This window comes from Malus domestica, chromosome 11 (genome assembly GCF_042453785.1).
Source record: "Malus domestica chromosome 11, GDT2T_hap1".
NCBI lineage: Eukaryota > Viridiplantae > Streptophyta > Magnoliopsida > Rosales > Rosaceae > Malus > Malus domestica.
In genome coordinates, this window is record NC_091671.1 from 32,167,640 (window position 1) to 32,189,175 (window position 21,536).

The 21,536-nt window shown below is 36.9% G+C and overlaps 1 protein-coding gene and 1 long non-coding RNA gene across 2 annotated transcripts; one reads left to right on the forward strand and one right to left on the reverse strand.

The window, feature by feature from the left end:
• The first annotated feature begins 16,757 nt into the window (after nt 1–16,757).
• On the forward strand, nt 16,758–19,713 carry LOC103448568 (monooxygenase 2-like). The gene is made up of 5 exons (XM_008387829.4): nt 16,758–17,346; nt 17,621–17,683; nt 17,788–17,968; nt 18,513–18,738; nt 18,833–19,713. The coding sequence occupies exons 1-5, from the start codon at nt 17,123–17,125 to the stop codon at nt 19,357–19,359; spliced, it is 1,221 nt and encodes a 406-aa protein (XP_008386051.2). The 5' UTR covers nt 16,758–17,122; the 3' UTR covers nt 19,360–19,713.
• Nucleotides 19,557–20,890, reverse strand: LOC108174676 (uncharacterized). The gene is made up of 3 exons (XR_001791567.3): nt 20,317–20,890; nt 19,950–19,998; nt 19,557–19,844 (listed from the first exon to the last, which is right to left on the reverse strand). It is a non-coding gene; the product is annotated as an uncharacterized lncRNA (long non-coding RNA).
• Nucleotides 20,891–21,536: the final 646 nt, after the last annotated feature.

The window sequence follows — 21,536 nt, forward strand, 5'->3', positions numbered from 1 at the left end:
ACATTATGATTGTGGAAAACTTGATTTCTAGCTAGGGCATTTCATTGTCCACAAGAAAGAAAACAATCAAGATTCCCTTCTCTACGGAATTAAATTATTGATGGCCTTTCAACAAGGATAAATGAGAGACAGGAATTAATCTAAGGAGAATAGAAAAGATTTATGGAACTTATTAGCTATAACATAAATTTATACTTCGACATACCTTTGCTGCTTTGTTGACAAAGCATATTTTGAACAGTAGTTGATAGCAAGGCATATGCATGTAGTCTTAGATGAAAAGCTAAATAAGCAGTATATACTATTAGTGTATAAATGGCAATAGGCACAATTTAAAAAAAAATGTGCTTTGCCCAGAATTCAAGTATGTACGAACCAGTTTACAACGAATAAAAGCAGTCTTTATGGAGCCTCCAAATGCGTAATGGATAATTTGTTGATAGAAAATGTTTGATTATCTGAAGATGAACCTGCTTCTTTACGATACAGAAACCCAGATTATTTAGGCTGATCCCATGCACCATTACTTCACAAGATTATAACTACAGATGCCATGCTCTACAAGAAAAGTACTTGAGCAACAACTACAAAGAGAATGCAACATAACACGTACGATAGAGAACGTGAATCTCCTAAACATTGATCAATCACTTCCAAAGGCCTTCTTTATATTAGTTCTATATTTATCCATGTATGAATTATGTCAAAGCTCCTTCATCAATTACCATTTAATCAGTCTAATATGTGAAACAGGTGTTGATGTTTACAGACATTGCTACATTTTTTTTTCATACAAAGATATTCTACTTTAAGTGGAGGGGATATTCTACTATAAAATGAAGGATTAGACTTGGCACACAACAATCCAGCCGGTACTAGTATCGAATTCAATGTAAATAGGCTAAATAGCCAAAATGATCTCTAAGATTTGTATAACTCATCTCTTTGGTCCCTAACATTTCAAATTGATAAAAGTGGTCCCTGAGATTGTCCACCTTCCATCATTTTGGTCCTTTCGTTAAAAACTCCGTTAAGTGTCCCGGAGCTCTTGGCCAGAAGTTTGGGTAACTCAATCGTTTCTTAACCAAATTCGACCTATAACATATCAAAATGAAGATAGGAAAGTGTAGAATAAGATTATACCTAATTAGAAGCCCAATGGCAGCAGGAGATGGCCGAAAAATAGCCTCAAAGTTGACTGGTCTGAGGGAAAACTGGAAAACTCGCCGGAAACTAGGTAAACTTTAAACGTTCATAACTTCTTCAATACTCAACGAAATCAAGTGATTCAAAAACAAAAATCATACTTCTCGATGAGATGAAGAGAATGGTACCTTTTTTACGGTTAACTCACCATGATTTGGCCGGAAAACGGCTCGAAAGTGGTTGTCTAGGTCTCGAGTTAGCCACTTTCGAGCCATTTTCCTGCCAAACCACAGATACTTAGCAGTCTAAAAAGGTACCGTTCTCTTCGTTTCATCGAGAAGTTTGATTTTTGTTTTTGAATCACTTGATTTCGTTGAGTATTGAAGAAGTTATAAACATTTAAAGTTTACCTAGTTTCCGGCGAGTTTTCCAGTTTTCCCTCGAACCAGTCAACTTTGAGGCTATTTTCCAGCTATCTCAGGCAGTCATTGGGCTTCCAAATATGTATAATCTTATTCTACACTTTCCTATCTTCATTTTGATATATTATGGATCAAATTTGGTTAAGAAACGATTGAATTGCGAAGTTTTAAAAATTGCCCAAACTTTCGGCCAAGAGCTCTAGGACACTTAACGGAGTTTTTGACGGAAGGACCAAAATGATGGATGGTGGACAATCTCAAGGACCATTTTTATCGATTTGAAATGTTAGGGACCAAAGTGATGAGTTATGCAAATCTTATGAACCATTTTGGCTATTTAGCCATGTAAATAATATACGCCATTGTTATCCATGTGAGCAAGATGTTGCTACATTAATGAATATTTAGCATTTCAACAAACCCAGACAAGAATATGTTTTTACAGATATTTAAGCAAAAATCCCATTGCTTCCGAGCTAGAATGACTACAGGTCCGCATGGAACTTCTGATCATAAGTGCTCCATTTATGACAGACATTACTTAGCTTTTCAGAGAAGAAAGCTATAGGTCTCTCTTCTCTTGGGAAAGAACAACACCCACTCCTACTCCACTTTCATCACATTCGACCTCGAATACTTTCTCAAAATTTTCGGAAGAACGAACACCAAAGTAGTATAAAGCTTCTCTTTGATCAAGGCAAAGCTTCGTTCTTGTTCCTCTCCCCAATAGAACTTGCCGTTCTTCAAACATGATGTGATAGGTGCAGTGATATTGCTGAAATTTCACATATATCTCTGATAAGAAGTAACCAGACCATGGAAACTTCTTTTGTCAGAGACAGACTTCGAAGTTGGCCAATCTCCGATAGCTTTGGTCTTCTGATCATCCACCTGAATGTCATTCTCACTTGTAAGTCCCATAAATAGCAATCTATTTGTACAAAATATGCATTTCTTAAGATTCATGTACAATTTATTTCTTTCTAAACACTCAAACATGTCTCAAATGCATAAGGTATTCGATCTTCTTTGGTCTTGCTATGGATTAAAATGTCGTCAAAGTAAACTGCAACAAAGAAACCAATAAAAAGATGAAGAACTTGATTTATAAGGCTCATAAAGGTACTCGACACATTAAGCAGTCCAAATGGCATTACTACTTAACACATTAAGCAGTCCAAATGGCATTATTAGCCACTCGAACAATCCATCCTCACTCTAGGCACCAAATCAATTGGATGATGAATGTTTCTCATGGGGGAAGTTCGTTAGGTAACTCTTCATAAATTAGTACGTTCCTGAAACTCCTCTAATAATTGTTGCACTTCCAGAGGAATTCGTTCCCCTTCTCTGCTGTCTGCTAATAATCATTTCATCACGATCAGAAAGAAAGAATCAGCTTCTTGTATTGCTCTTTCAATCTCTTGCTCGTTGCTAGTTAGAGTTAGGGAACTAGTATTACTTGCCTTCGATACATCGGAAGGCAAAACAGGAGCCATTGCAATCTTTTGATTGTTCCAATTGAATAACATCACATTATCTCGACCTTTCAATCAATGTCAAATTCACATCAAATTTCCAAGGTGTCCCTAACAGTATATGGTAGGCATTTGTATCAATAACATCATAAACTACTTCGTCTCAGTAATGCTTACTGATGAAATGCAAGTTTATGTGACATGAACATAAGGTCATTTCTTCACCATCTAAGGGAATATAGGGAAATGAGGCTCTGTTGGTAGTTGCAAATGCTCCACTACTTTCTTGGCTCCAAAATTCTCACTACTGTTGTTTACACTAACTTTGCAAACTTTGTCGTTGGTGGAGCAAAGACAACAAAAAATGCAGTGCCGTTTTTCAACCTCTTTTGGTGCCAAAAGAACTTTGTGTAACACCAAAGTGAGGTGATCCATTCCTTCTTCAGTTGCAAATTCGACGCTTGCATAATCATCATCACCTCTAACTTCTTCTTCTTTGTAGTTCTTCATTGTTCCCGTTAGCTTCCAATACATTGGCTTGTCTCCATTCAGGACAAACATTAGAATGATGCCCAGTTTTGTTGCACTGACAACAAATGTCTCCTATAGCTTAGGCATGGGGATTCTCCCTTGGAGGTTAGTTTCTATTATGCCCCTTGTTAAAAGTCATGATACTCCTTTCATTTGATGTTCGAGAAGGAAAATTTGAAGGTTTCGACCTTCCAGAATTTTGTGGCACAAATTTCCCTTTGTCAGCAGCCAAGCCAACCAGAATTTCAGAGTTCTCTACCACGTTCTTCTAGAAAGAGGTTTGTCGCTTCTTTTTCTCCATTATCTCCACCTTCAAAGCCATGTTAATAGGCTCTTGCATGCTCCATTGGTTTTGCATCTTTTCTTGAATGGAGAGTTTCAATCCATTCACATACCTTGCAACCTTTTAATTTTCTAGCACTGTCGAATAGGTTCGCTCCAAAAGTCGAGTGAAATTATCTGTATAAATTGTCACCTTTATATTGCCTTGGACATAGCTAATGTTAATACAATACAAGAGTTGTTCATAATCTGCAAGTAAGAAATGATCCATCAAGAGCTGCTTCATTTTTCTTCAGTGCGAATTTGATTCTTTCCTTGCCTTTGCTAGGTGTTCTGTAATTAATCCCAAAAAACAGCAGCAGTTGCTTTGAGGCAGAAGACAACCATCTTCACCATCATTGTCTCAGGGATCCATGACGTTGAAAAATCATTCTATATATTCCACTAGCCAATCCAAGAAGTTTTCGATTTTCAGATTCCCCACAAAAGTTGGAATGTCAGCCTTAGGGCTGGTTTGGTATTGCTGTGCTTTGAAAAAAAGCTGCTGTGAGAATAAGCGGCTGTGAAATAAATCAGCAGAGTGTTTGGTAAACTTTTTTGTAAAAGTGCTTTTGGAAAAAAAAAGCAGTCTGATAGTGAGTCTTTTCATTAAAGGAGTACTGTAGTTATGTGTGCTTTGAAAAAAAGCCAGTTTTCCAAAGCTACAAATGGCAGCTTCAACTTTTTCCTTTGATTTCAGCTTATTCTCACAGCAGCTTCCAAAATAAGCCCTTTTTTTTTAGTTTACCAAACACCAAAAACACTCCCAGCTTTTTTTCATAGGAGCTTTTTTTAAAATCACCTCAACCCCAAAATGGGGCTTAATCTGAAAATCATCAAAGTTGTTGATGTTTTGATGTTTTGGATTGTTAACTGAGGGAGGTTTTGCATATTCTTCATCGGACTCCGATTTGTTGTCTTGAACATGGGGCTTGGGAACTCTTTGATTATTGACTACGATAACTTTTTGGTTATCTGGACTGAGGATTTTGAACAACATCTCACTAAGCTTTCCAAATTGCATAGTTAAATTTGCAATCTGTTCAACCTGAGCGTCTAGGTCCGTTTGAGTGATAGAGGCAGATTCACAATTACGATCACCCATGGATAGTTAAGACAACGAACGATGCCAAGATGGGAGAAACCTGCTACAGTAATCAAAGGGTTACCTTCTAGAATCCACCAGAAAACTGAGAGAAATCTCAAATGTTGATTATTTAATTGATAATTAGAGGAGTAGATTGAAATTGTCCAACAACTTTAAATAGAGTGGTTACAACTCATTGACCAACTCAAATGACTCAAGCAACTAATTGACATTATTTCGACATTAATCAAACGACAAATGAAGAGTCTGTTTTTTATTCTAAAAATTAAAATGATGTTTTGGAGGCGCAAACGACCCCCAATGGCAAAATCCATCATACAATTGGACTCGTAGCGTCGTTACTTTTTGAAAAAGTATCTGGGCCAAATTTGGAGGTCGAACGCCAAACCTACAAATTCCCACTGCGCCTTTTTTTCCGACGACCCATTTCCTCTTCGATACATTCTGCCATTTGTTCTACATCAATGATGGGAAAGTTGAAACTCATTCTTATACAACTCCGAATTATGAGATGAGTTTGTAATAATTTAAGATTACAAATTCTAAAATGACTGAAATTAAGGGTTTCTTTGAAAGAACCAGAGTTGGCTAAAGAGCTCGAGCAGGAGTTTTGTCAAACTCAAATGAGTATCCAGAAGTATACTTATTTGATCTTAATGTACTCTTTCTCCCTATGATTAGGAGCATTTTTCCCACTTGGTTTTTGCCACCTAACTAGGTTTTAACGAGGCTCATATCCTGGGCTGGTAAGGATGACAATTCAAACCGTTAAACTTGATAACCGTAGATAACCATTCGAATGGAACTGATTTGGGGATTAAAATTCGGTTATATTTCGGATATGGGGAAACCAGATATACTATTCGGTTATGGTTTCAGATATGATTATAGGGGTCCCCGATCCGTATCCATCCCCGAAATTGACCCGAATGATACATATATGTATATTCACCGAACTCATTACTTTGAAAATTATAAAAGTTGCATTTTGTGAGAAAGTTCAAAAGTTTTGGATCAAAACCAATAAGAATTCAATGATGCTTATGGAAGAGATCAAACATAAGCCAACATCATCAATGTATCTATTATATTTGTTGGTATACCATGGGTCCATCCCAAGATGAAGGACATTAAAGGTCCAACCCATTATGAAGGATGGATGCTAGAAAATTCTAGCATGCAAAGTAGGATAACTAGTCTAGAATTATCTAAGTTAGAGGTTTGTAGAATATACTAGAAACTAGAAACTAGTTCTAGTTTGTAGAAAGAACTATAAACTAGTAGAATGCCAAGTCCTCACCTATAAATATGGGTGTGATGTTGTAGTGATGTAACCAATCAAGAAAGAAGTGAGTAGAAAATGATCAAGTCTAAAGCTAGAGTTCCATTCCAAGAGTGAGAGTGAGAGTGTTCCACTACACATTGTGCGAGTGAAGTTTAGAGTGATAGAAAGTGTGTGTTATACTTTCTTGTATCCATCAAGCCTTGTCTTTTGCTTGGTAAGACTACTCTTGTTGTACTCATCATTTTCATATAGTGAAGATTGATCATTGTTCCGTGGACGTAGGCATAAATTGCCGAACCATGTAAATTCTTGGTGTCCATTTTCTACTTTACTTTGTGCATTCTTTATCTTGTAGCACCGACATTCCTAACAAGTGGTATCAGAGCCCGGTTGGCTCGTACTACGAGATGGAAGGAAATGGCATTATGATCAAACTCACCAACTCCAATTGGGTAACATGGAAGCCAATGATGGATGACATTCTCTATTGCAAGGATCTGCATAAGCCAATTGAAGGATATGCCACTAAGCCCGAAAGCATGTCCGATGCCGAGTGGAAGAAGATGAATTGCAAGGCAATTGACATAATTACACAATGGGTGGACGATAGTGTTTTTCACCATATGTCTAATGAAACCAATGCCCGCAAGTTTTGGACGAAGCTTGAGTCCTTGTTCGATAAGAAAACCCCAACCAAGAAAGCCTTCTTGATCAAAGAGCTCATCAATGTGAAGTATAATGATGGTTTAAGTGTAGCAGAACACTTGAACAATTTCCATAATATCATCAACCAGTTTGTTACTATGAACATGACGATTGAGGATGAGCTGCAATCGCTCTTGTTACTTGGATCCTTGCCAGACAGTTGGGAGATTTTTGTGGTGAGTGTAAGTAACTCTGCTTCTAATAGTGTTCTTACTCGTGATAATGTTAAAAATAACATGCTCAATGAAGAAAGAAGGAGAAAGACTTATGGCACAGATAGCAGCCAAGTATTTGTCACAGAGAATCACGGAAGAAGCAAGAGTAGATGGCCTAGAGGTCATGGTAGAAGTCCTAGCCGATCCAAGTCAAGGTTCAGGGGTGCATGCCACCATTGTGGCAAACAAGGCCATATGAAGAAAAATTGTCGAGTTTGGAAGAGAGAGCAAAGAGAAGGAAACAATCAGAAGAAAAATGATACCGGCAATACCACTGCTGTCATATGTGGTGATGTACTAGAAATATTGTATTGGTGAATGTCTGTATATAGGTGATTCTGACAAAGACATTGAATGGATCTTTGACAATGGAACTTCCTTCCATGCTACATCCAAATGGGAGTTCTTCAGTACATACAAACAAGGTGACTTTAGCATAGTGAAGATGGGAAATGAAAGTTATTCCAAAATTCTTGGAATTGGTGATATTTGCCTAAGAACTAATTTCGGTTGCTAGTTGATGTTGAAAGATGTGAGACATATTCCTGATATACGTCTCAATATGATATCCATCGGTACCCTTGATCGACAAGGTTATTATCACCATATTGGCGAAGGAAAATTAGGCTTAATAGTGGTAGCAAGAGCATGACTTTGTTGTACGTTGTATTGGTCAAATGCCAAGGTTTTGAAAGGTGAGTTGAATGTTGTGGATGACTCATCTCTAGACTTATGGCGTAAGAGGCTAGGCCACATGAGCGAGAAAGGTCTACAAGTTTTGGCAAATAAGTCACACATTCCCTTTGCCAAAGGTACATCATTAAACTCTTGTGAGCATTGTTTATTCATAAAACAAAGAAGAGTTAGTTTTTATGTTCCATCTACAAAGAAAGGAAATTTGTTAGATCTTGTTTATTCAGATGTTTATGGTCCTATGGAAGTCGAGTCACTTGGAAGAAATAAATATTTTGTTACTTATATTGATGATGCTTCATAAAGGGTATAAGTGTTTTTGTTGAAATCTAAAGACCAAGTGTTTCAAACATTCTAGGAGTTCAATGCCATAGTGGAGAGGAAAACTAGGAAACCTCTCAAGTGCCTTCGTAGCGATAACGGTGACGAGTACACATCTCACCAGTTTAGAGAGTATTGTGACATACGTCATGAGAAGGCAGTTCCTGGAACTCCACAACATAACGGTGTTGCTGAAAGAATGAACCAAACCATCATGGAGAAAGTCAGGTGCATGTTGAGGACTGCAAAGTTATCTAAGGAGTTCTGGGGTGAAGCTGTAAAGACAGCCTGCCATTTGATCAACCGATCTTCATTAGTACTATTAGGTCTTGATGTTCTAGAGAGAGTATGGACTAGTAGTGATGTGTCTTACTCTCATCTGAAGATGTTTGGTTGCAAAGCTTTTATGCATGTGCCCAAAAAGTAGAGATCGAAGTTATACTACAAAGCTACACCATGCATCTTTCTTAGTTATGGCAATGAAGATTTTGGTTACAGATTATGGGACCCATACTAGAAGAAGTGTATCAGAAGCTGAGATGTAATCTTTTATAAAGATCAAACAATTGGGGATTCAAATAAAGAGGCACAACCAGATGGCGCAACCAGAAGAGTTGATCCATTAGCTTCAGATGAAGAAAGTCACGGTGACATCCCTGAAGCAGCTGCCAATGAAATGCCTGTAGAACTAGATAATGCTGATCAGGGGGAGCCTAATCAAGATGAGCCAGACCATGAAATTGCTGATCAGGGAGAGCCTGAAGAGCAGATTCAAAGGGAACTCAATCAGGGGGAGCCTCCAGCCCCACAAGAGAATGAAGACCAAGTCAGAAGATCCAGCAGAAGTCGAAGACCGTCTATCAAGTATTCTTCATCAAAGTATATCATGTTGACTAATTATGGAGTGCCCGAAACTTATGAGAAGGTCAGAACTCATAACGATTGTGACAGATGGATGAAGGCAATTGAGTCAAATATGGATTCCTTATTAAAGACTGATACCTATAAGCTGGTGGAGCTTCCAAATGGTAGAAAAGCATTGAAAAACAAGTGGGTGCTTAAATTGAAAAGAGACGACAACATGACAAGGTACAAGGCTCGTTTGGTTGTCAAAGGTTTTGGTTAAAAGAAATGAGTTTACTTTGATGAGATTTTTTCACTGGTGGTGAAGATGACTTCTATTCAAGTTATCCTTGGTATGTCAGCAAGCATGGATCTTAAGCTCGAGCAGTTAGACGTTAAAACTGCATTTCTCCACGACAATTTAGAAGATGAGACATTCATGGAGCAACCCAAAGGCTTTGAAGTCAAAGGTAAAGAAAATTTGGTATGCAAGCTGAAGAAAAGCTTATATGGTCTTAAGTAGGCTCCGAGACAGTGGAATAAGAAGTTCAACTCATTCATGGTGAGTAATGGGTACAAGAGAACTCATGCTGACTCTTGTGTCTATATCGAACAATTTTCTGGAGGTAAATTCATCATTTTATTACTTTATGTTGATGACATGTTGATTGTTGGTCAAGATGCTTCTATGATTAAAAAGCTCAAAGAAGAGTTATTTAAGTCCTTTGACATGAAGGACTTAGGGCCAGCCAAGCAGATTTTGGGCATGAAGATAATTTGTGACAGAAAATCTAAGAAGTTGTGGCCGTCACAAGAAAAGTATGTTGAATGGGTGCTTGAAAGATTCAACATGAAAGCAACCAAATCGGTAAGCTCACCTTTAGCCAATCATATCAAGTTGAGCAAATAGTCGTGTCAAAAAACATATGAAGAAAAGGAGAAAATGGCAGTTGTTCTTTACTCTTCAACAGTAAGAAGTATCATGTATGCAATGGTGTGCACACGGCCAGATATTGCTCATGCAGTAGGTGTGGTGAGCAAGATTCTCTCTAATCCAGGGAAAGACCACTGAGAAGCTGTTTTGTGGATTCTCAGATATTTGAAGGGGACTTCTATGATGTGTTTGTGCTTTGGCGGTTCCAAACCAATCTTGGAAGGATTTACAGATACTGACATAAGAGGTGACCTGGATGGTAGAAAATCTACGTCTCGATACTTGTTTACTTTTGCAGGGGGAGCCGTCTCATGGCAATCCAAGCTGCAAAAGTGTGTTGCTTTGTCCACAACCGATGATGAATATATAGCCGCTACAAAAACATGCAAGGAGTTGTTGTGGCTGAAGCAGTTTCTCCAAGAGTTGGGTTTGAAACAAAGTGATTATGGCATTTATTGTGATAGTCAGAGTGCTCTGGATTTGAGCAAGAACACTGCATATCATTCACACATCAAGCACATTGATATTTGTTATCACTGGATTAGAGATGCTATTGAGAACAAGTTGCAACGGCTGAAGAAAATTCATACCGATAATAATTCCTTAGACATGTTGACAAAGGTAGTCACAAAATCAAAGGGGAATTATGCATTAAGGCTGCTGGGATGGACTCCAAGTAACTTAGAGTCATGATCAGAATTCCTCCCTCATGGACTGGAAGGGGAGATTGTTGGTATACCATGGGTCCAGCCCATGATGAAGGACATTAAAGGTCCAGCCTATGATGAAGGACATTAAAGGTCCAGCCCATTATGAAGGATGAATGCTAGAAAATTCTAGAATGCAAAGTAGGATAGCTAGTCTAGAATTATCTAAGCTAGAGGTTTGTAGAATATACTAGAAACTAGAAATGAGTTCTAGTTTGTAGAAAGAACTAGAAACTAGTAGAATGTCAAGTCCAAAGCTTGAGTTCCACTCCAAGAGTGAGAGTGAGAGTGTTCCACTACACATTGTGTGAGTGAAGTTTAGAGTGATGTGTGTGTTATACTTTTTTGTATCCATCAAGCCTTGTCTTTTGTTTGGCAAGGCTACTCTTGTTGTACTCATCATTTTCATATAGTGAAGATTGATCGTTGTTCCATGGACGTAGGCATAAATTGCCAAATCACGTAACTTCTTGGTGTCCATTTTCTACTTTACTTTGTGCACTCTCTATCTTGTAGTACCGACATTCCTAACAATATTATGTTGATGAAATTGGTATCTATTATATTATAATGCGTCAATTAAATGAATATATTTTTGGTATTGACGAAGATGAATATAACTGTTAACTGATGAGAAATTCGTTACCCGGTGGGTATGGTTATGGATAATCCCCGATGGTTAATTTACGGTTATGGATATGGTTAATTCTGATGATTATGGGGATGAATATAGCATTTCCGTCCCCAAACCGAACCGTTGCCATCCCTATGGGCTGGTTATATCCTTGTAAGGTTTTCCACTTTCTCCCCGTAGGCGTTTAGTTTTGACATTATGCATACTTCTCACATTTCTACTTTGTCTATGAGTTTTTCTCCCATAGTGGGTTTTATCATAATGATGTTTTGTGAGTTTTACTATCAATGTATACTTCTGTTAATTTGAGATTCGTATTCGCCCATTATGCCGACGACTTCACCAACTGAACTTACTTCACCACTGAAGACTTTATGCAACATTTTGTTTGAGTATTTACCTACTCAAGAGGGAGTGTTGCAGTCCTAATCAAATTAGGAATGTAATTATGTAAATCCTATTGTAATTCTATGATATCTTTTAGGTAGTGTCCTAATTTGTTGTAATACCTAAGGGTAAGAGATTTACCTTCCCTACTACTATAAATAAAAACACAATGAGTTGAGATAATATACACCTTAGAATTCACCAAATTCTTTCTCTCCTTGCCGTCACACCCTTCTTTCCCTCCAACAGGGATGGGGTTTGACGAGTTAAATTGTCATCCCTCCCACACCCATCAAGGGTTGACCTCCCAATTTTAAGCATTAACAATGTTATTCTCCATGTTACCAATTGGTTTTATAGTAGTGAAATATCAACTTTATTTAGTATTTTTCTTTTTGTTATTTTCTATTAATTTTTCAGGATGAAAATTCAGTGCCAAATTCACTTGTACAAAACTTGAACACATGGAAAATATTGAGTTAAGTACATACGTGGTCATACCATATCACACAATATTTTGTAAGAGATTTGGAATCCAAATTTAGTTAAAATAAAGAGTGTTTTTTAGAGAAATAGTACAAGGTTGAACACTGCCCCAACATTTGAAAAGAATTTTCATAACACTACATAATTGTATTTCGTTTAACGCGGACAAAACTAAGGCATGGAATATAAAACTATATATATATATGTATGTATGTGTGTGTATATGTTTTTTTTAATAGACGATATTATTTACACTAAAGGAATAAGGTGAGCTTAGTTTCATAATGAGTTAGTAATAATGTGTTTCAAATTCGTCTTTAGCAAGAATTGAATCTAAGACATCTCACTTACAAGTGAAGAGAAATATCATTAGACTCATGTGGTGTATTAACTGCACAAGAAAACGAGAGCAAGGGAAATTCCTTTTTTGAAGTGCTAAGCTATCATATCTGTCATCTAAAGTATTGATAATTCAAAGGATGTTCTCTAGACTGTCAATCATCTTAAATTTGTCTATTTAAACACGACATTACACAAGCACTTCTTGTGTCGTCAATGCATGAAAAGAGACATTTCGTTAAGAAAGAAATTTAAAAATAATAATAATAATAAAAAAAAGGTTAAAAATAGACATTTCAAAAGAAATTAATTTCAACGACGTCTTTTTGGTGGAAGGTTCAGTGGGTGGGACAAGGATTGTCTGCCCTCCTTGTTTCCATGCCCTTCCATGCCCTCCTGATTTATGTGGTCATGGTTAAGTCATGTCAACATTTTATATTGTATTTTTATAGAGATAATAAGACAAAAATGAATAGTATGGAAGGGCACAGGAACAAGAGGGCAGACAATCCTTGTCCTAGTGGGTGATTCCCAAAATGTAAAATATACAATTCCAAGTGGCGAACACCAAGTTCGCCTTCGCCTAACATGTTAGTTACTCTTGTCTTTGGTATCTTTGAAGACACGGATGAACTGAGAAAAACAAATTCAACTAATTAAATTTGTTCAGACCGCGGAATTGAAGTATAGTTTCAATCCTACGACCTAGCAGAAAAATAAATCAATTAAATAACGAGACGAGAATACTAAATTTTTTTACAAGAGAAACCTTCCACATATGAAGCAAAGAAAACCTTGGGCACACAGTCACGTGATAATATATCTAACAAGAGACAACTTACTTAACTGAGTTAACTAGATGCTCAACTCAAAGCTTCCATCATTTGAAATCGAAGGTCGTGCCATTACCGATGATAGACTGGTTTGGTTGGGAGCAGTGCAGTCAGCTGCGAAGGAAGCTGTGAATAACAGGAAGAGCAATTTAGTTGTGATCATAAACGAAAATGAAAAACAAAGATAACCCATGGAGCTTTTGTTCTTGAGCAATGGTGGAGCTAGAAATTTTTCACCAAGTAAGCTAGCTTAAAAATTTAAATCTTTATAAATAAAGAAACTTGATACTATATTTTTTACAGTACTAGCTAGTTTAAGAAAATTTTCACAAGGTGAGCCAAGAACTTTCGTTATTCAAACAAATGCAAACTTCTACATGTACAAAAAGCAATGAGAAAAAAGATGTGAGAAAAAAAAAATGGTTTGTAAACTGTATTATATAATTAAACTGAGAGAATTTGAATCAGGAACTAAATATATGGTGAGCTACATTCGAAAATCAAGAAAAATTACATGTAAAATTTTATTTTCTACCGAAAGTTACCTGGGCTACACTCCAGGGAAGCCTTTAATGTGGCTCCGCCGGTGTTCTTAAGCCTCTTGCCTACTGGTTTATGTCAAGTTTAAGGAAGAGTAGCCTTTTGATATTAAGACAAATTCTTTGCGGATTTAATGCTTTGTTGAAGGAAACATGGCACCGGCATTGACTAGTAATGCATGTTGGAGCAATATTAGAAAATATGAAGACTCCCAATGTTGTTTAAAGAGGGAAGTTAAGGAACAATCGATTCGTCTGCCATTGTTCACTATTACAAATTTTTAATACATGACGCAATTTATTGGTCATGTTAAAAGTTTTATGACGCAAGGGTTTAGCATCATCTCTGTGAGTGTTGTTGATGCATAAAATTAACGAGGACTTTGATACAACAGAAAGTGTTAAGTTTGTGACCTTCGCTAGATTGCTCCGGTCACTAGTGTGGACAAGTAAGTAAATGGATAAGGACAGGGAAGCAAACACAAGATGTACGTGGTTCACCCAGATTGGCTACGTCCACGGAGTATAGGAGTTCTCATTAATTGTGAAGGGTTTACACAAGTACATAGGTTCAAGCTCTCCTTTAGTGAGTACTAGTAAATGATTTAGTACAAATGATATTAGGAAATATTGTGAGAGAATGATCTCTATTTATAGAAGAGAGTTTCTAGTTTCATTCTGACATTGACACGTGTCGTGTTGTGATTGGCTTTTGATGTTAATATGTGTCGCGCTATGATTGGCTTCTGATGTCGACACGTGTCGCGCTGTGATTGGCCTCCTAGTTGGAGGGAAACTCTTCTGGGTCCTTGATGGTATAATGTTGATCGGTGCTCAGTTGTTTCCGGATTGGTCAAGTATGGTACTAACAAGTGTCATTAAAGATATTTTTTATGACGTTGAAGAGTGTCATGTATTACTTTTAAGAACGCCTAACAAGCGTTATTGAATTAAGAACTTGTGTCAACTATTACCATTTAAGACGCGTAATAAGTGTCATAAACAGAGTAATGAGCGTCACAGTATACTAAATATGACATACGCACAATGTCATATATAGCTTCTAAAAGAACCTGACAAGTGTCATTAAATTAAAATAACATGTCATCTATTTCAATTTGAGACGTAGAATATGTATCATAAACAAAGGAATGAGCGTCATGTAACCGACATTGAAATAAGAATTTGTGTCATCTATTATCATTTAAGACGCCGAATAAGTGTTATAAATAGAGGGATGAGTGTCACAATATACTAAACATGACATACGCACAGTGTCATGCATAACTTAAAGACACCTACCAAGCGTTATTGAATTAAAAAAAACGTGTCAATCAGGCAAACTGTGTTAGACCAATTACATATATTTACTGGAAAACTTAACTAAGATCTAGGGTCATTAGCTTTGAAATCAAAGTTCATCTCCAAGTAAATGACTCATCCGCATGCACAAATCAATAAAATAAAAACATGAGCTATATGATCATTTAAAAAAACAGAGAAACAAGATAATCAATGAATAATCAATTTTACTCAGCAGTTAGCAGTAAGGGCGTCAACGGAGTGATTTTAAAAGTATGAAAGTTTACTATGACCTCTAATCAAACCTATGAATCCAACAATTAATAATGGATTTATACAAGAAAACAAATACAAATGACATAAAACAACAAACAAATTGAATGGTTCTCAGTGTGAAGAGAAGATGAGGGATGTATGGACTGAAAATAGCAAACAAATACAAAAGACAGGAAACAGCAAATAAATGGAATGTGCTTCAGTTCATACTAATAAGATAGTAGCGAATACACCCGCTTAAGTACTTTTTGTAATAGTAGTACCAACCTTGGTAATAATTGAGCAATTAAGATCATCAATGATTTTTTTCATGTATTTCATCACATAATATTCACATTCTACAATTCATTCTTGCAAAAGGCACTACATATACAAATAAAAAAGGACTTAGACTTGGCCACACAATTAAACAGTCTCAAATTTAATACAAATATTATATAGTCTTCGTTATTTATGTTGGCAAAACATTACTACATTTAGGAGTAGAGACTTTTCAACAAACACATACACGTTATATGATTGTGAATGGTCGTTATCAACATAAAAGTTAATTCATGGTCAAGGGGCCCTACTGCCGGCCAGTCAGTCATCTATTCAAAAACGAACGGATCCTGGCGTGTTTACCAAAATAAAAAGGAAAAAACTCCTTCTGGCTTCACCAAACAAATTTTTTGTGACACTTAATTTAGTTTACGTATTTAGTCTACATATTTAATTTATCTAGCATTACTTTTTTTTGTAATGCATGAATTTCTACAAAAGTCCTTTTTATAAGTTCTAATTGAGTGTAAGAGGAGAGAGATAGGAAAGTATGAGTTAGAAATTAATTTATTTTTTTATTATGAAAAATATGTTGCAGTCTTAGTTAGGAATGTGATTGTATAAGCACTACGAAATCTTTTTAGGATTCTATCATATTTTTTTAGACAGTATCCTGTTTAAGTTGTAATACTTATTAGATAAGAAATTTACCTTTATACTACTATAAAAGAGAGGCATAATGGTATGAGATAATACACATCTCAGAATCCACCAAATTCTCTATCTTGCTTGCCGCACCTCTCTCTCTACTGTATAATTTTTAGTTAAATAGGTTTATAACAAAATAAAAAATATTTTCATGTCCAAAAAAATACAGTGATTAGGATTCTTTTCATATAATTATTGTATTCTCTATTGTATTTGCACTAGGTTTTTTTGGTGTTGTAATTTCTATATATAAATAAATCCAATGAGTCATAATTCCATCCTCACATTTCCCTACTATTCATTCTTTTTAAGTTTAAATGGTTTCATTGACCTAAAAAAGTTCAAATGGTTTCGGTTGGTGGAAAGTTGAGTTTGTGATTCCAACCTAGAATCGGAAATATACAATTCCAAGTGACAAACACCAAATTCGCTTTTGGTATGAAGAATTTTCAATCTTCCATGGATATCTTCATATTATGTAAATACAAATGTCCATTACTTTTCAACAATTTCGTTCTCTTACTTGGCGGCTGCTTCTCATTGGGTCTAATATAAAGCATCATATTGGCTTTTGGCATTTTTACCAACAAGTTCATACATTCTTCCGAGAGAGAGAGAGAGAGAGAAGAGGAGAGAGAGAAAAGATCGATGATGGCAAGAGTGGAGGATGTGGTGATAGTAGGGGCAGGAATAGCAGGGCTGGCGACTGCCGTGGCGCTCAAGAAAGCTGGACTTAAAGCGTTGGTGTTGGAGAAATCAGACAGCCTCAGAGTCACCGGTGCAGCTTTAACCCTCTTTCCCAACGCTTGGTGTGCCCTTGACGCCTTGGGTGTTTCCCACCACCTCACTTCTCTTTATGCTACAATAAAAAAGTGAGTGCTCGAATCTCCTTCATGTATTAGACTAGTTTAAAATATCTCTGTCTGAAAAGAAACATAGAAAACTAATGTTTGGATGCAAAGTCAGGAAGACTAATACATATGTAGACACGCATGAAGCTGATCGCTGTTATAATTACAACCTGAAAGTCAATGAGACTACTACAATTACTGTCAGGAATTTCTAACAAAGTCAATCTTAACCACATGAACCATGTTTAAACTCATAATTCAACTTATTTATGCGTTGGGAATGGTTGTCTGACAGGGGATATATAACTAACATTGATACCGGAGAAATCCAAGAAGTTTCTTTAGCCGCATCCAATGGGTAAGCGAACCATAGTATTGTTTATTTGTTCAGTTTTACAGCTGGCATGTACTGCTTTAGGAATTTAGGACCTGAATGTTGTCAATCTTTTACATGAAATTTAGAAATGACCTAGTTGGACCAAGATCAGTACACCGAAAAGCTTTACTCAAGGCTTTGGCAGATGAGTTACCACCAAATTCCATCCGTTTCGCTTCCAAACTTACTGCTATCGAGGCCCAAGAACATGAAGGCTCGTCCATTTCAGTTATTCACTTGGGAGATGGGACAATAATCAAAGCAAAGGTATAGTAACCAAAATACACTGTTTATAAGTAGTACAATGAGAGAGTCACTCGTGGAATTGTTAAAAACGGTGATATTTTTGTCTAGTTGAATGAATTCAAAGAAGGAGGAGTGAAAAATACACAGTGAAAAGAAGATTGGAAAAATGGCAGCTTCTCTCTCTCTGCAAGTCACAGAGGAGCGATTGGAATTCTCACTCTACTTCTGATATGCACTCACACACTTACACAAAAAAAACTGTGTGGAGGGAAAATTATAGTTAGAAACAATTGGATCCTTTCTCTCACAGTACTTAGATCACAACCGCTCATCTAACATGTAATGACATAATAAAGAAAGACCAAATAACCAATGGCACTCATGGCCTTTTACACATAGGAACTTCACACTTGGCATTCTTAGCACAAGTGAATACACATTTAATCTCAACTTATTGCTAATACTCAATCAGCTAGAGACTTATAATTCAACAGGAATGCAGTACTTTAAGTTATCTTTTTCTTTCCATTATATTTTGTTTTAATTGGATGATCATCCGCTACAGGTTCTGATAGGCTGTGATGGGATTCACTCAGTGGTTGGCCGCTCGTTAGGACTTGCCGAACCAGTGTATGCAGGTCGATCAGGAGTTCGTGGCTTGGCTGTGTTTCCTCAAGGCCACGGATTGGACAATAACGTGCAGCAATATGTAGGACTTAACAGAAGGGCTGGTTTTGTTCCCCTCAATGACAAAGAGATCTATTGGTTCTTTGTCACATATCTGGCTAAAGGTTCAAAATAAACCATTCCCTTCGTTTTAATTCGTGACAGACAACAAACTGAACACCTAACAAAACACCACACTTGTTTCTATCGTTATTGTAGGGGCGGATCTTGCCAATGAGCCGGAAGTTATAAAACGAGAAGTGATTGAGAATTATGCCAAGGATCTTCCTCCTATTTACCTAGACGTTGTACGGCACTCAGATCTTTCAACATTGTCATGGGCTCCACTAATGTTCAGGTACCCGTGGCATGTAGTATTCGGGAACCTAGGCAAGCAAAACATCACGGTGGCTGGTGATGCCATGCATCCCATGACACCTGATTTAGGACAAGGAGGTTGCTTGGCATTGGAAGATGCAGTGGTCTTGGGCAGATACATAGGGACATCCTTTGTACAAAATGGACAAATCGTGCCGAAAGAGATGGTTAGCGCGATTGGGAAATACGTGGAAGAAAGAAGGTGGCGTGTCGCGCTGTTGATTGCAGGATCATATTTATCAGGATGGATACAGCAGCCGGGGTCTGGTGGGGTTATGAAGTTCTTGAGGGAAACCATATTTTACAGGTTCATTTTCAATCAGCTTGTTAAACTTTCACGTTATGATTGTGGAAAACTTGATTTCTAGCTAGTGCATTTCATTGTCCACAAGAAAGAAGATGATCAAGCTTCCCTCCTCCACGGCATTAAATTATTGATGATCTTTCAACAAGGATCGACCAGAGACAGGAATCTAAGAAGAACAGGAAAGATTTATGGAACCTAGTAGCTATTACATAAATTTATATTTTCACATACCTCTGCTGCTTTGTTGACAAAAGGGTATTTTGCATTGTAGTCTGAGATCAATAGCTAAATAAGCAGTATATGCTAGTTGTGTATAAATGCCAAAGGCCACAATTTACAAAAACAGTGTGCTTTGCCCAGAATTCTAGTACTGTATGAACTAATTTACAACAAATAAAACGATCCTTATCGAGCCTCCAAACGAGTAATGGATAATTTGTTGGTACAAAATGTTTGATTATCTGAAGATGAACCTGCTTCATATTATTCCCTTTCGATAAAGAAACCAGATTAATTAGGCTAATCCAATGCACCATTAGTTCCCAACTACAAAGGGTAGTAGCCATTTGGTTATTATTGTTGGGTTAACAATGATATTACCAATGAGAATGTAATGTAAGACGTACGATAGAGAAGGCGAATCTCCTATACCTTTATCAATCACTTCCAATGGGCTTCCTTCGTTCTATAATCGCCATGCCTGAAATATGTCAAAGCTCCTTCATCATCCACCATGTCATCAGTTTAATATGTAAAAATAAGAGTTGATGTTTACAGTTATTGCTACATTTTTTTCATACGAAGGTTCTACTCTAAGCGGGGTAGATATTTTACGCTAAGGGGAAGGATTAGACTTAGCCACACAACAATTCAACCATAACTAGCATCGAATTCCACACAAGTATTATGTGCCATCGTTATCCATGTGAGCTAGATGTTGCTACATTAAAGAATACTAAGCGTTTCAACAAAGCTAGACAAGAATGTCTTTACAGATATTTGAGCAAAAATTATGTACTTCTCTTAATAGTTGTAGGAGGGCGCTGACAAAGCGAGACAAGAATGCTTAATACTTGATCACTGTAGGGGCAATTGTCAGAGTTCCCACCAGATGTGTGGTGACTTTTGGAAGTTGTTTTTCGTACCTCCAGCGGCTCTATTATTGCGGGCGCATCCAAACCTTGTTTGTCTTCTTTTGCTCTCCAAACTGAAGCTAAGGCAGCTCTGCTTGCTGTCCGTTCAGCGATCGGTAACAATTTCCAAGATGTGGCCTGTGAATCGGATTCGCAGGAGCTCATTAGAGGCATCAAGGGTGACTTCAAGAAGGGACATTGGACCATCTTTCCCCTATTAATCGAAATTCGGAATCTCACTCATCGCTTTCATTGGATTAGCTGGTGGTGGATTCCTCGTCAAGCGAATTTTGCAACCGATTGGGTTGCTTGGCATTGTAAAAGAGGGATGCGTTCAGATGTTTGGATCATAACGCCCCCATCCTCTCTATTCCCAAAGATGGTCTCCCCTGCCCCTCTTAAACTATGTGTACTTGAGATGGGTGAGGATAGCAGATTGGACCATAGCCCCGCTTTCGTGTTGTGCTCTGCTTTTTCTCCCCCGTCTTGGCTTCTGGGCGAGACCCATTTTCCCACGTTTTTCTAATTTTTGTATGCTGCTCTGTTTTGTTTCTTTGGTATTTTCCATTTCCGGATGGTTGTTTTCTCTCCTCGGCTTTGTCCCTAATGAAGATTCCCCATTGGCCTAAAAAAAAGAAGGTAAAAGTTGAATTCATTAGTCTGATACGTGAGCTTTTATCGATATTCAATATATCTATCTATATTTTTACAAATTTACATATATATATTTTGACCGATATTGATATTTTAAACATTTATTAAATCCATTAATGACCCAGAGGCCCTACTACACGTCAGTTAACAAAAACACTTTTCATAATGAAAGAATTTCCATTGATTCTTTTAGACGAAATTTCCATTGATTTCCAAGTCATGTCTTTATCAATTATAACTGGATGACATTCAACTCAAATATTGTCAAATAAAAAAAAAAGAAATTTGATCTTTTTATCTATAAATAAATTTCAAAGTAGACTAAAACGTAGAAATTTTGGATTTTGGGTCAAGCGATCACATAATTTACATTTATTATGATCAACAACAATGTGGTTTAATATCTTAGTAAATAGAGCACTAAGTTTCTACTCATATGTGACAATTTATA

Coding starts and splice junctions, on each gene's coding strand:
- LOC103448568 (XM_008387829.4), top strand. CDS start 17,123: ATGATGGCAAGAGTGGAGGATGTGGTGATAGTAGGGGCAGGAATAGCA. Junction 17,684..17,787: donor TCTTTAGCCGCATCCAATGG/GTAAGCGAACCA, acceptor CATGAAATTTAG/AAATGACCTAGTTGGACCAA. Junction 18,739..18,832: donor TGTCACATATCTGGCTAAAG/GTTCAAAATAAA, acceptor TCGTTATTGTAG/GGGCGGATCTTGCCAATGAG.